The sequence below is a fragment of the Nicotiana attenuata genome, unplaced genomic scaffold, assembly GCF_001879085.1.
Source record: "Nicotiana attenuata strain UT unplaced genomic scaffold, NIATTr2, whole genome shotgun sequence".
Taxonomy (NCBI): Eukaryota; Viridiplantae; Streptophyta; class Magnoliopsida; order Solanales; family Solanaceae; genus Nicotiana; species Nicotiana attenuata.
This window is the reverse complement of record NW_017670800.1, coordinates 263,952-278,058: the sequence shown is the minus strand read 5'-3', so window position 1 is coordinate 278,058 and position 14,107 is coordinate 263,952. Positions and strand designations below refer to the sequence as shown.

The window sequence follows — 14,107 nt, the reverse complement described above, 5'->3', positions numbered from 1 at the left end:
GTCAATTTTACCTCTTTTGTACCCATGCTCCAGAAGGAATTTTGACAATCTTTCATACCAAGCTCTTGGGGCCTGCTTGAGACCACAGAGAGCTTTATCTAGCTTGTATACATGATCAGGACATTCTTTACTTTCGAATCCTGGAGGTTGTCTCACAAACACTTCTTCTTTGAGAAGCCATTTAACAATCTAGTTTGTTCCTGAAGACCCATTTTGTCCCAATGACTGACCTGCCTTTTGGTTTTGGAACCAAGTGCCAGACTTGGCTTCTTTCAAACTGATTGAGCTCATCTTGCATAGCATTGACCCAATCTACATCTTGTAGAGCTTCATTCATATTTTTAGGTTCAATGAGGGATAGAAAAGCATCAAATGCACACAGGTTCTTCAGTTGTGATCTTGTCTTGACCCCAGATGTTGGTTCATTGATGATGTTCTCAATAGGGTGAGAACTCAGGTACTTGTATGATTTCCCCACCATCTGGTTCCTGCTAGTTCTCCTTCATAGTTATGCTGCAGAGGAACGGTTCAGTACAGGTCCTTCAGATTGGTTCCGGGCCTGTTCCATCACCTCTCCTTCCTTTGATGCCACTTTACTGTGCTGTTGCTTCAGTCAATTGTCTCACCAGTCCAATGGCTTTATCTTCATGTTCCTGTCTCTCACAAAGAGTGTTAGATTCATCAAACACAACATGTACACTCTCTTCAACACATAGAGTTCTTTTATTAAACCTTTTATGCTTTGCATTTTCTTAGGTTTGTGTGGTACCTAATTTTCGCAAGACCTAACTACAGCAGTTTGCGGATCTCTTTTCATAAGGAGACTTCAACTCCTTATCCTATATGCAATCTTTTCGATCAGTTCAGAAGATATTCATCAAGATATTGCTGCTTGATCTCAAGGACTTATCTTCTTCACGTGCATCTCATGTGTATGGGCCATAACAACTGTGTCTCCTTAGATGAACCTGGTCCTTCACTGAGTTCGTTTGTCATTCTTCAAAACTTCAACTGATCTTGGGCCAAAAGATATTGATTTATTTATATAATCCTTATTACTTTTATTTCAGGATGGATATCATAGAAGCTTGGATGAATGGTGTCAGACGCAGCCTGCTTCTGATGATGGTACCTCAATCCAACCGTCACCCGATGTTATGACTTCAATATGGACGGACGTAGCAGGTGGTGTATCCAAAGAAAGAGTTTATGGGCTTGGAGTACAACGGCCTTCCTCTTTTCGTCCATCGCCATTAGTTTCGGATGCTCCTATTGCGCAAAATCAGGAAGAAATGGGAGCAATGCAAAAGAATATTGAGTTGTTGTCGAAACGATGTGAGACGACCGAAGCTCACATTGCTACAATGGATAAATATATGAAAAAAATACATGCCCCACTTTTATGATGATGAAGAGACTGATTCTGATGTGTAGTAGTGATTTATGGTTGATTACTGTTCTTGAATGTTTAAATTTTATATTTAGACTTTATGGTAGATTTGAATGATGTGGTATATATATGTTTAGACTTTATTATGTTAGTGGTTATATGTATTAGCTACTCAGACTTTATATTAAATATTTAGACGTTAAGTAATGTTTTGGTTTGATATTATGGGATTTGAATGTTTGTTTGTTAATGTTGGAATTGGTTGGTTTGATTATTAGATTGTTTAGTTGGAATTGATTGTGTAGTTGAAATTGATTTGTTGAGTTGGTTGTTTAGTTGGAATTGACTTGTAGAATTGGTTGTTCATCATATTTTGCATTTGACAGGTGATGTGCTAATAAAATGGCAGCATTCTGTCATATTTCAACCCAGTTTTCCGACTACTGTAGTCGAAAAGTGTGCCCAGCATAATGATTTTCCGACTACAATAGTCCAAAAATGAGGCCAGAATAATACAGATTCCAACTACTGTAGTCGGAAAATACAATAAAATAACTAATAAATAATTATTATTTGTATAATATCCCCACTACAGTAGTCGGAAATATTTTTTAAAATAAATAATATTTTTTCTTATTTTCCAACTACTTCAGTCGGAAAATAGCAGCATTTTCTAATTTTTGGTGGAAAATATTTTCCGACCAATCTTTTTCCGACTACTCTAAATCAGTCGGAAAGTAGTCGGAATAGGTACTTTTCCGACTACTTTCCGACTATTTTGGTAGTCGGAAAACAGCGAATTTCTTGTAGTGAGAAATATGACAACATCTTTCTTAATCTTCCTCCCCTTATGGAATGAGCACAACAGGGTGCTAATACCACCATTGAGAAGAAAAAGGAACTAATCAAAAAATGCCAAAATACAAGTTACATACTAATTTTTGAAATTCAAATTTTAACTACTAATTTGCAAGTCATTGTGATGAAAAATAAACTTGCAAATATAATATTTAACATATTCTAAAAACTTACAATTAATTTCCATATAGCTATTTCTTACTAAATTCATAAATCCTTCAAGGTTCGGAGGAAGTTCCGTTGGAGGTGGCGGAAAAGTAGCTTGTTCATCACGCTTTCATTGTCGGACGAAGAAACATCCTCAGCAAGTTCAATAAGCATTTCTTCATAAGCTTCGTCTATCTCTGGTTGTGATTCAGCAAGTCCAAAATTTCTTCTTTCTGAATGGATCCAGAAGTTTTACACTTAGCCTTACTTTTTTCAACTAGTTGAGTAAAAATGGCGAAACAACAGATGTTTCCGTCCGTTTGGTAGGTTCTCTAGAAAAAGTAGGGGCAGTAACGGAAGTATCAGTTGGGTCATCATTAGGATTAACAGCATTATCGCTAGTAACATCAGGAGTATGACTAGTGGATGTATCATCGTCTGGTTGAGTTTCATCAAAATCAATTTCTTCATCATCTTTTTCATTAACAGTATTCTAATCATTAGTATAGAGAGCATTCATTAATTCATGGTCTAAAAAATTATCGCGTGCAATATTATGACAAAATTCAGTATCGGTAAATTGTAATAAATTATTATCGGTAACAAGAATAGCAGGTGCAGGACGGCTACAGGGTTTGGATCGGGGATCCAGGGGCGGGGGAGGAGGAGGAGGAACATCAGTACCACTACTTTTGCAAATCTTAGATTTTTTCTTATTCTTACTTTTACCGTGCCCAAAAATATTTCTTAAGGAAGACATATTAATTAATTAATCAAGTAATAGCAACTAAATAAAACAAAAAAAAATTATAATATTAAGACTTAAGAGTTGGAACGAGTTTACTGAATTGACGAACAACTTGTTGAAAATTGATTACCGTTGAAGACTTGAAGATTCCAATTCACCAACTTCACAGTTTTTTCACAAATTCTAACAGCCTCATTATTTTTTGAATAAAATAAGCAATAGTAGCAAACTCAGAATTTTTTTACTATATTTTTTTTGTAAAGTAAACAATTGTAGCAAGTAATGAAGAAAATTAGAGAGAGATTTTGATAGATTGATATTGATTTTGTAAGATAAATGAAAGAATGAGGGGATATTTATAGTAAAAATTAGGAAAAAAGTGTAATAATAAAAATGTTGGGGTTAAAAATTAGTTGGGGGGGGGGGGTGGTAAATGGCTATATTTTGAAGAGCCAACGACTTTTTTTTGTTTTTTGAAATTCCGTTGTGCCCGTTTGGCATGCCATGGGACCGGTGCGGTCCAGCCATCCCAACGGTAAAATCGGCCCATGAGATTGGCACGAGCCCGTCAATCGCGAGCCAAACGGTCCCTACCCGTCTAACCCGTTTAGTATGTTTAGTCCGCGGTCCCGGGCCGATTCCGGGCCCCACCCGGCCCAATTGCCGGCTAACTGAAGATTTGGTAGTGTATCTAGGAATCTAGAATTTATATGAAAGCACTGAAAGTTTCATAAAAAGAGAAAAGCTAAAGCACACGTAGCATAAGATAGCCAATATATGGTTTACAAATTTATATTTACAAGACTCTAGTAGTACTTTAAATTTATATTTACAAGACTCTAGTAGTACTTTTTAAACCTTTTGGTATCATTTTCCGTATTACTAATCAGTTCAATCTCAATCGACTTGAAATAATGACAGGCACTGATTTCTCCTTGCCAATCATCAATGTAATACGTGCACATAGAATATATAGTAGCTTATCAGATTAGCTACTCAAGCTTTTCAATAGGACAATCATAAAGCTTTGTCCAATTTGTTTCCTCTATTGACCATAAATTCTCTTTTGTTATAAAATAAAGACTTTAAAGTAAAGAAATCAAAGACAAGTATAGAGAGATTAATATTATTCAACTTCAAATTGATGTACATAATGAACTGAAATCTCCTCTATTTATAGAAGAAAGGAAGCTGCTGTGTAAGCTGCTACTGCAAGCTGCTGTGTAAGCTGCTTGTAAGTTGCTTGTAAGCCGCTACTGCAAGCTGCTGTGTAAGCTTCTTGTAAGTTGCTTGTAAGCTGCTACTGTACCAGATATAGATAATCTTCTGCCAGGGGTAATATTTATCCATAACGGAGTACCGAAATGATAAGCTTCTTCAGGAAGCTTATTTACGACGGAGTACTAAATGAACATCCATAATATAATATATATTTATAACACCCCCCCTCCCCTTGGATGTTCATTAAAAGATAATATGACTCATTAAAAACCTTATAAGGAAAACCCCGTGGGAAAAACCCTTAGTAAGGAAAAAAGAGTGCATCGCGTATTTTACTCCCCCCAATGAAAACCTTGTTTCAAATATTTGAATCTCCGCATTCCAATCTTGTATACCTTCTTCTCAAAAAATTGAGTTTGTAGAGAATATTATCCACCACTATTTCAGATAGATTTAAATTAATCTCATCAGACCAAGAGCTATTGCAAGTCATTTCATTGAGTTGCTTGCAACCTGCCTGCATCAGCTGCTTGTAGACAAACTTCAATGGAGTACTAAGTGGATAATCTTCTTCAGGAAGATTATCTACAGCGGAGTAATAAATGGACATCCACAAAAATATTTCAAAACACTCCTCCTTGAATGTTCATTATTATGTGTCTCGTTAAAACCTTACTAGGAAAAACCCCATGGGAAAAAAATCCTAGTCAAAGAAAAAGAGTACACTAGTAATATACATTGCAAGCTGCCTCATTAAAAACCTTACCAGGAAAAACCTAGTGGGAAAAAAATCTGAGCAAGTGAAAAAGAGTACAGTGCGGAGACTTGGGTATATCAGGATCAAGGAGTTCATCATCCTCTTCTGGAGGTAAGAACGGATCCTTAATCCGTGTAGGAGAAGAACTATATCTTGCTAGTAAATTAACAGAAAATGCTATGTCAGGCCTTGTAGCATTAGCAAGATACATTAGTGCACCAATTGCACTGAGATAGGGTACTTCGGGACCAACGAGTTCCTCATCCTCTTCTGGAGGCCGGAACAAATCCTTATCCACTTCAAGTGATCGAACAACCATTGGTGTACTCATTGGGTGCGCTTTGTCCATGTAAAAGCATTTTAAGACCCTTTCTGTATAGGCAGATTGATGGATAAAGATCCTGTATGCTAAATGTTCAATTTGCAAACCAAGACAAAGTTTTGTCTTTCCAAGATCTTTCATCTCAAATTCTTTCTTAAGATATTCAATTGCCTTTTGGAGCTCTTCTGGAGTTCCAACAAGATTTATGTCATCAACATAAACAACAAGTATAACGAATTCTAAATACGTGGACAAATTACATCATATATGTAACTTTCTTTCAGCAAATATTCACTGAGGCGATAATACCATATACGCCCAAATTGCTTTAAACCGTAAAAAGATCTTTATAATTTGATCGAGTACATTTTCTGAGACTTTGAATTATATGCTTCAAGCATTTTAAATCCTTCAGGGATCTTCATTTAGACTTAATCATATGAGTCATATAGGTTATGCCTTGCATTTAAATGGCATGACATCTTCAGATGTCTGAACTACTGGTCCGATCCTCACAATATTTTGCAGTATTGTGCACTATATTGTATCAAATATATCATCGACGGTCACTTTGTATCAGTTCGTAAGCGACATTACTAGTTGAGATCTCATCACATTCTTTATTTTTATTTACCTGAACTTCTTCTGGAGTTTCATGAAATGTTATGTCGTGGGCTCTTCTAGAGCTTATTTCCTCCTCATTATAATCATTTTGATCATTAGCTCCTTATCATTTTTCAAGGATTGTTACCTTTGGAACCAATTGGTCTACCACGCTTCATGCGAACAGTAAACTCTATCCTTCAGGGACTTTAAATTTTAATAGGAGCATTTGCAGCTGAAATATGATATTTGATTTTGGATCAGCAAATGCTTCTGGCATTTGACTTGAATTATCTTCTAAGTGAGGATCATATTAATGATAATTCGATTCATATAGCATATTTTTCAGCTGTTTATTCCATCCCCCAAATGTTAGAAAACTAACATATATTCCCAATCTTCTTTGGAAAATATATCTTTGTGTATTGTGGTAGAGAAATTAATCATATACCACACATCAAAAGATAGTAAAAATATTTGATTTCTGATCCTAAACCAATTGTGAGGGGAGGACTTATCATATATTGTTGATCTGATGCATACAAGTGCTGCTATATGCAATTTAGAAAATCTTAGACCAACACTTGAAGCTTTGTTCTCATAAGCAATGATTTAGCCATTAGTAGGAGGCATTCAATGCTAAACCAGCTTGGATATAAACCAGCATTATCAAGATAAACTATCTTGATTTCATAATCTGAAAGTTATGCTCTTAATTGAGAAAAGCAATCCCAAATGCCAAACTGCAGGTTGACAGTAAACATACATGTAACCATCTTATATATGCATCTATAAGTGGTTCACATGACAGGTGAATGGGCCCATATTCACCTTTTATATATTTCAGAATCAGGGGTCTTAGTCCCAACTTTAGCCGGTATAACCAATTTATTATGAGAAAAAGTAGCACAAGAGAATTCTCGAAGAATCTTCTAGTTCTTCAGTATATGCTTATCTAAATTCTCAAATAGCTCATTTTAAAAATGGCAAATGAAAACTTCAAGTTTATCATGTCATGTGCTATCTCTTATGGCATAAATTTTTGCATTAGTAAACTTTTGGTTTACTATGATATATGATGTAGTACAAATTGAAAAATAAGGTGGGTAACTTCTCATATACATATTATTTTACCCCCTATGATTGTGGAAACGTGAAGCTTTTCAAACTTCCAATCATTTGTAGTTTCAATATAATAGCCAGTTGTATTAGTAAACTTCGGGTTTACTATAACATATATTTTGACCACAATCATATAATATGAATGACAAATTTGCATATAAGCTCTTCGGGAGCCTTCAATTTATTTTCCACAATCAAATATTATTCAGACACTACTTGTATCATGTGTCTTCTAGACAAACGGTTAGCTATTCAAGAGTTTTTGATATATTTTGTACTATCAAATATTGCTCAGACACTTCTGGTATCATGAGAGAAAATTATAATCAAATGAACAATAGAAAGAAAATACTAAATTTATAAATGTATGAAATTAAGAATTTCATACCACCAATTTTTGTGACAAATGTCTCCTTCAGGGAGAAATGCCATTAACATCTGAATATTTTATATCAAAGCGGCAACCACATAGTCATTACATCCTTCAGGGAAAGATACACGAGTTGTTATTTCCTTCGGAGACTCAGTAATTAACCATAATATACTGATGTGGTTGTAGTAGAAAGCATTCTACAAGAATACTTTTGCCTTGGAATGATATTTAATAAAATTTTTCAAGATATTTTACGTACAACGAGTACGTGCGGCAATGATCTTTATATCACAAAAAATAAGATTGATATCCTTTGTTATTCTACCCATTCAGGAGGTGAGTTGTGGTATTTACATAGCTTTATAATATTTTCCTGCTTCAGGAGGAAATTTCAATTGTTTACTACTTCAGGGGAAAATTTGAAGTACGAAAGATTAAGGATATGTTCTCTCAATCGTATTACCTCTTCTGGAGGTGAGTTGTGTTATCTTCACAATCAAGAGTGCGTTCATATTCACAAGCTTTATTAACATTGTCACATTCACTTCTGGGAATTAATTAATATTTATCAAAGTTCTCATCCTTCAGGGAATGGAACATAATTATCTGAACGCGCATTAATCACACAAATTGTGTGATGTCTTAGAAGCTCCTTTACGATAATGCTACTTCAGGAGAAAATCGAGGCATGCATTTACTATAGAGAAATTTTCTCTAACTTATCTTCAATTGTAACCATGGAAAGCCTAAATTATCACTTCTGATGGTCATAGGCATATACCACTTTTGGTGGTTATCAAAATTTAGTTACAATAAGATATGCGAAACATAACCACTTCTGGTGGTTGTATATTTCTTGCAAACTCTGCTGGAGCTTAAGTGGATCTAACAATGTTATCCACTTTGTAATCCTTTATTAAGATAATAAGGATGAAAACAAATACCAAAATAGGTGTTGTATACGTAACACATAACCAAGCAGGCGATGCTAAAGATACTAAACCAAATATAAATAAAAAAGCTCAAATTACTTTACACAAATTTGACCACTCCGGACGTAAGTGATATCCACATAACTACTGTCGAGAAGAAAAGTTCATCACCTCAAGTTCCACTTAATATATCAATCTTCTAGATTCAGCAGCGTTAACTTCATTATCACCTGCCATGACTGCAATTGAAGCACTAAACCAATTCGATCTTTAGAGTTAAGTGCATCGAAAAGGATAAAAGGAAATTGAGAATAAAGAGAACTTAAAGGATTAAGATTGATACAAAGGTGATTAATGAAGAAAAAACAGAATCTTGGGCTTGCTTCTCTGTCAACGATTGGGAAGTGGAAGACAGTGATGAATTTTTCAGGACAGCGGAGGAGGAGATTAAAGATTCCCAAGCACCGATTAGTATGAATCCGCCACTAGCTAAGTATAAGAGAATAGCCCCATTGTTGACTTTGATTTTCTTTGCTTTCTAGTTTTGAGTTTCAAACAACACGAAGATAGAAATCAAATTCGAAGTAAGTACTCAAAATGACAGAGTCTCATGCTGATAACGTGTTATAAAATAAAGACTTTAAAGTAAAGAAATCAAAGACAAGTATAGAGAGAGAGATTGATATTATTCAACTTCAAACTGATGTACATAATGAACTGAAATCTCCTCTATTTATAGAAGAAAGGAAGCTGCTGTGTAAGCTGCTACTGCAAGCTGCTGTGTAAGCTGCTACTGCAAGCTGCTGTGTAAGTTGCTTGTAAGCTGCTACTGCAAACTGCTGTGTAAGCTTCTTGTAAGTTGCTTGTAAGCTGCTATTGTACCAGATATAGATAATCTTCTGCCGGGGGTAATATTTATCCATAACGGAGTACCGAAATGATAAGCTTCTTCAGGAAGCTTATTTACGACGGAGTACTAAATGAACATCCATAATATAATATATATTTATAACATCCTTTATCTAGTATAGTCTTATTAAGATAGTGAATACGGTTAAAAAGTGAAGGAGGAGCTACTACATTTTGACATCGAATGTGTAGCTAAGGTAAATATCGAATGATTTTAAGTGTTGTGTATGGAGAAATCCATAAACGGCCCCTCCAAGTTGTCCAAAACGGTCAGTTGAACACCTCAAGTGAGACTATTTCCAGTTAAACACTTCAAGTGGCTATTAAGTAGGTCAAGTAAACACCCGCGTACAGCAGGCCATATGCGTGAGTTATACTTGCCGATGACATGGCAAATGAACCAATCAAAAAATGACACGTGTAATTTTGCCATAAGAATTTGACACATTTAATTAACAAAAAAATACATTTAAAAAAGAAAAAAACTTCTTCTCCTAAACCAGCGTTCCTCCTTCCCCTAACTCTTCTTCCAAGCTTTCTCAAACCCTTCCCCTTACTCGTTGAACCCATGACCACCATTTCATCTGCAAAAAATTGGGCAAAGAAAAATTTAGATTGAACCTTGAAGGTTCTAATAACTGAAAATAAGAACACTGGATTTCATAAGAATCCAAAGTTAATTGCATTCATCATCTTTTTCCTTCTTCCAAGTTCCAAATACGTACGCCTCCCTCCATATTCATTTTCGACAATTTCAATCGGAAAAAAAGGTAGTAGGTCAGATCTGGAGCGGGAGTGAAGGCTGGCGGTCGTCACCATTTTTCGGCCTAGTCAACGGCGAAGGTTTTCCGGCGAGTTTGTTTGTTCTGTGCTTCTGGCATCTTGCTAGTCTTGGGCTAGTGGCGATAATAGTTTGAAAAAGTTGCAGAAAAAAATAGGGAGCGGGGTCGCCAACCGGCCGGCTCGTGGGATTTCCGGCAGCGGCATCGTCTGGCAAGTGAAAAGGGCAGAAAGAGAACGGGGGCGGCTGCCATGTCTTTGTTTCATTCTTGTTTTTCATCTATGGTTTGGTAATGTTTGCTAATTTTTTGTCGGAGAGTGACGGGGTATGGCATTGGTTTGCTTTGGATTTTCTTGTTTTTCATCTATGGTGAAAAAATTTTGAAGAAGGGGAAGTAAAGATGAAGGTATGTGGGTCCACAAAAATAAATGTTATTTTTTAAACTAAAGAGAAACAGAAAAGAACACAATTCATGTCCTTACGCGCTCAATTTGTAGTGAGACACAATTGATTTGGATGTCAGCGCAAAGTGTTTACTTGATATACTTTGTAAGTACTTGAAGTTTTTTACTGGAAATAATCTCAGTTGAGATGTTCAACTGACCGTTGTGGACAACTTGGAGGGGCTGTTTATGTATTTCGCCTTTGTGTATTAATGTGTTACCTACTGCAAACAAAAGAGAATGAGATGAATTGGTGATGGAAAGCACACTTCAACTCACATAATTCATAATCCCCCCCCCCCCCCTACCCATCCACCTCTCGCTGGATAGTTATTCAAAAGTCTAATGAGGAGAAATCATTTGCAACTTTTCCATGTTGTGGAGAGAATAGAGAAATTTCTTGCTCCATTCTTGGGCTTTGGGGCTCCCTATTCGCATTATTTTGGGTAAAAATAGCACGGTCTAGCCAATTTTCGGACTGGTCATTCAAAAATAGTCAGTGTTTACCAAGTCAATAAAAAATAGCCACTATTTTGCTGCAACAGAGACCGGTCCAGCATAATATACTGGAGTTCGGTGCACCTATGTATGAACTTCCAGCATATTATGCTGGAACTCCAACACATGGAAAGTTCCAGCATAATATACTGGAGATTCGAGCACTTTTGTATGAACTTCCAACATATTATAGTGGACCGGTATACTTTGCTGGAACTCCAGTATATTATGTTGGAGTTCTAGTGTACTTATGTTGGAACTCCATCATAATATGCTGGAGTTCAAGTATACTTATGCTGGAACTCCAGCATAATATACTGGCGTATTTTCCGGGTTTTGAACCGTGTTTTCGCTCAAATTTATCTTTACATGAAAAGTGGCTAAATTTCGATTACTTTTGAAACTGAGCTATTTTTGAACGACCACTTATAAATCTGACTATTTTTGAATTTCTCCCGACTGTCCCAAATATATGATTTGTTTGGAGATCTGATTTTCGATAATTCCCATATCCACGTGGCAATGGAAGTGGTCTGGCCCCATCTTGAGTGGATAGCCCATTAGCTTAGACTCTTAACTTTAATAACCTTGTTAAAACATTTTCTTCTCAAAAGAGGAAAATTGCTACTTCTAAAAGATACCTAGGCTGGTCGACTTGGCAATTGTTTATAATAAACTCTTATCTGTAGTTCTTATATTAGAAATAATTAAAGCTAGTTAATGAAAACATGGCTTAGAACTCTCAAATAATCTCTAAGGATAAAATATAATATAATATTAAGACTCAAAGAAAAAAAGTTGATCACACTTTACACCCTGTTAATTAGCCCTATAAATGTGTCCTACATAAGCAACTGCATCCAAGGGGAGACGTCAATTCATCCAACACCAACATATATACAAAGAAAACACACATTCTCTCGACCAAAAATCCATGGCAACTACTTCCACTATATTCAATCAAGAATTAATGGAGAACTTCCACTACTCAAGAAGACTACTTCTAATACCAACTACACTACAACAATACCACCGCGAGACCACCGTGGCGCCGCCTCCGGCAACCGGAATCAGCCACGACACAACAGATGATCAACCATCATTTGATGCAAATGTTGTGATGGTATTGTCTGTACTTATATGTTCCATAATTTGTTCACTTATCGTGAACTACCTAATAAAGTGTGCATTGAGATGCGTCAGCCGAGTAATGGAAGACTCATCCTCAAACCATACAAACCCTTCTGTAGCAAAGCTAGCCAATACAGGGATCAAGACAAAAGCCCTCAAAACATTCCCAGTTATAACTTACACTAGAGAAATATTGAAATATCCGGGGGTTGGCGCTGAGTGTGTAATTTGCTTATCAGAATTTGGAGTTGGAGAGAAAGTTAAGGTTCTGCCTAAGTGCAATCATGGCTTCCACGTCAAGTGTATCGATAAATGGCTGAATTCCCACTCTTCTTGCCCTACTTGTAGGCACTGCCTTATTGAAACTTGCCAAAAAACTGTAAGCGGAACAACTGCAATTCCAAACACTCAAGTATCTACCAATATTACAACATCGGCAGCAGTTCAAGAAATCATAATAGGGATTGAATCTCTCCAACGTGAAGCTGTTATATCTAACCATCTAAGTTAGTTAGAAAAATAGTAGTATCTAGAATCTTAGCTTTAGTTTTGTTTCTTTCTTTTTTCTAGCTAGGATGAGGCCAACGCCTGTGTACGTAGCTTCCAATGATTCTTTAGTTTTGCAAGTGTATACACTAATTAATTTTTATTTCGGGTTCTTTATTATACTTAGGGGCTTCTCCATCTATACCTGATTTTGGAGTCACAATTGAATCTATACCCACTTTGTAAAAAAATTTGCAAGCCTACTCACTTTTATGATCAACTTCAGACTTATCGGGTCTGAAGTTAACAAAATAGTCTGAAGTAAAAAAATTGCACTTCAGATGCACTTATGGCCAAATAGGTCTGAAGTGCAACCAATGGTTTCATGCACTTAGGGCCAATAAATCTGAAGTAAAAAATTGCTCTTCAAATAAAGCCAAAAGGTTTGAAGTGCAACAAACGTTTTCCTACACTTAAGTCCAATAAGCTTGAAGTGAAAAATTGCACTTCAGACACACTTAAGGCCAAAAGATCTGAAGTGCGACAAAAGTTTTTCAACGCTTAAGGCCAATATGAAGTGAAAATTGCACTTCAGATGAACTTTAGGCCAAAAGGTCTGAAGTGCAACTAACATTTTCATGCATGTCAAATTGGCCTGAAGTGCAAATTGCGCAGAAATAGAAATTTGTTCTTCGAATTTAAGAGTCAAATATATAATTTAATACCTAAATCTACTCCAAATGAGCTCAAATTTGAAACATAACCTCCAAATATCATCAAGAACAAACCCCAATCATCAATTTGTCAAAATAACAATGAATCTAGCGAACCTATTTTACAATTTAGAAAAAGAAAAAGTAGAAACCCTAAGCAGTAGTAAAAAATGAAGCGCGACAACAGCTCACCACTGTAAAATATCATAAACTACCTTAAAATATGTTCAGAAATACCATATAAAATTACTGTTACCCGAAGAAGAAGAAAAAGAAGAAAGAGGAGCAAAAGGCCTGAAGTTGTTTAAACATTGGGTACAAGTTTTAAAAAATAAAATAAAAAGTGAGTACGGATTAAATGGGGCGATCAAGTAGGTCGTCCCGTGCAATTTTTGCTTATGCTTATGTTATGTTCTTTATTAAAAATGGCTGAAACTTATTAGGGGGCGGCTATTTGTTTAATAGGGTAGGCCGAATGGCCATTTTTGCAAAAAATAGTCGTTGGTCAACAGACTTCCCAGATTTTGACCGTTGACAACAATCAGTTTTTGTTTTTTTTCTTAAGAAAAAATGTGTAAAACAGTTACCGGATTGGGTCGGGCTGGAACCCGGTAAACATATGATAACTCCTTAACGGGCTAGCCGGGTTTCGGGGCATCGGTAACCAAAATAA

At 36.0% G+C, this 14,107-nt stretch overlaps 1 protein-coding gene across 1 annotated transcript; it reads left to right on the top strand.

Annotated features, from left to right (window-relative positions):
* The first annotated feature begins 11,974 nt into the window (after positions 1-11,974).
* On the top strand, positions 11,975-12,884 carry LOC109243430 (RING-H2 finger protein ATL78-like). Its single transcript, XM_019410365.1, has one exon. The coding sequence runs from the start codon at positions 12,039-12,041 to the stop codon at positions 12,744-12,746; it is 708 nt and encodes a 235-aa protein (XP_019265910.1). The 5' UTR covers positions 11,975-12,038; the 3' UTR covers positions 12,747-12,884.
* Positions 12,885-14,107: the final 1,223 nt, after the last annotated feature.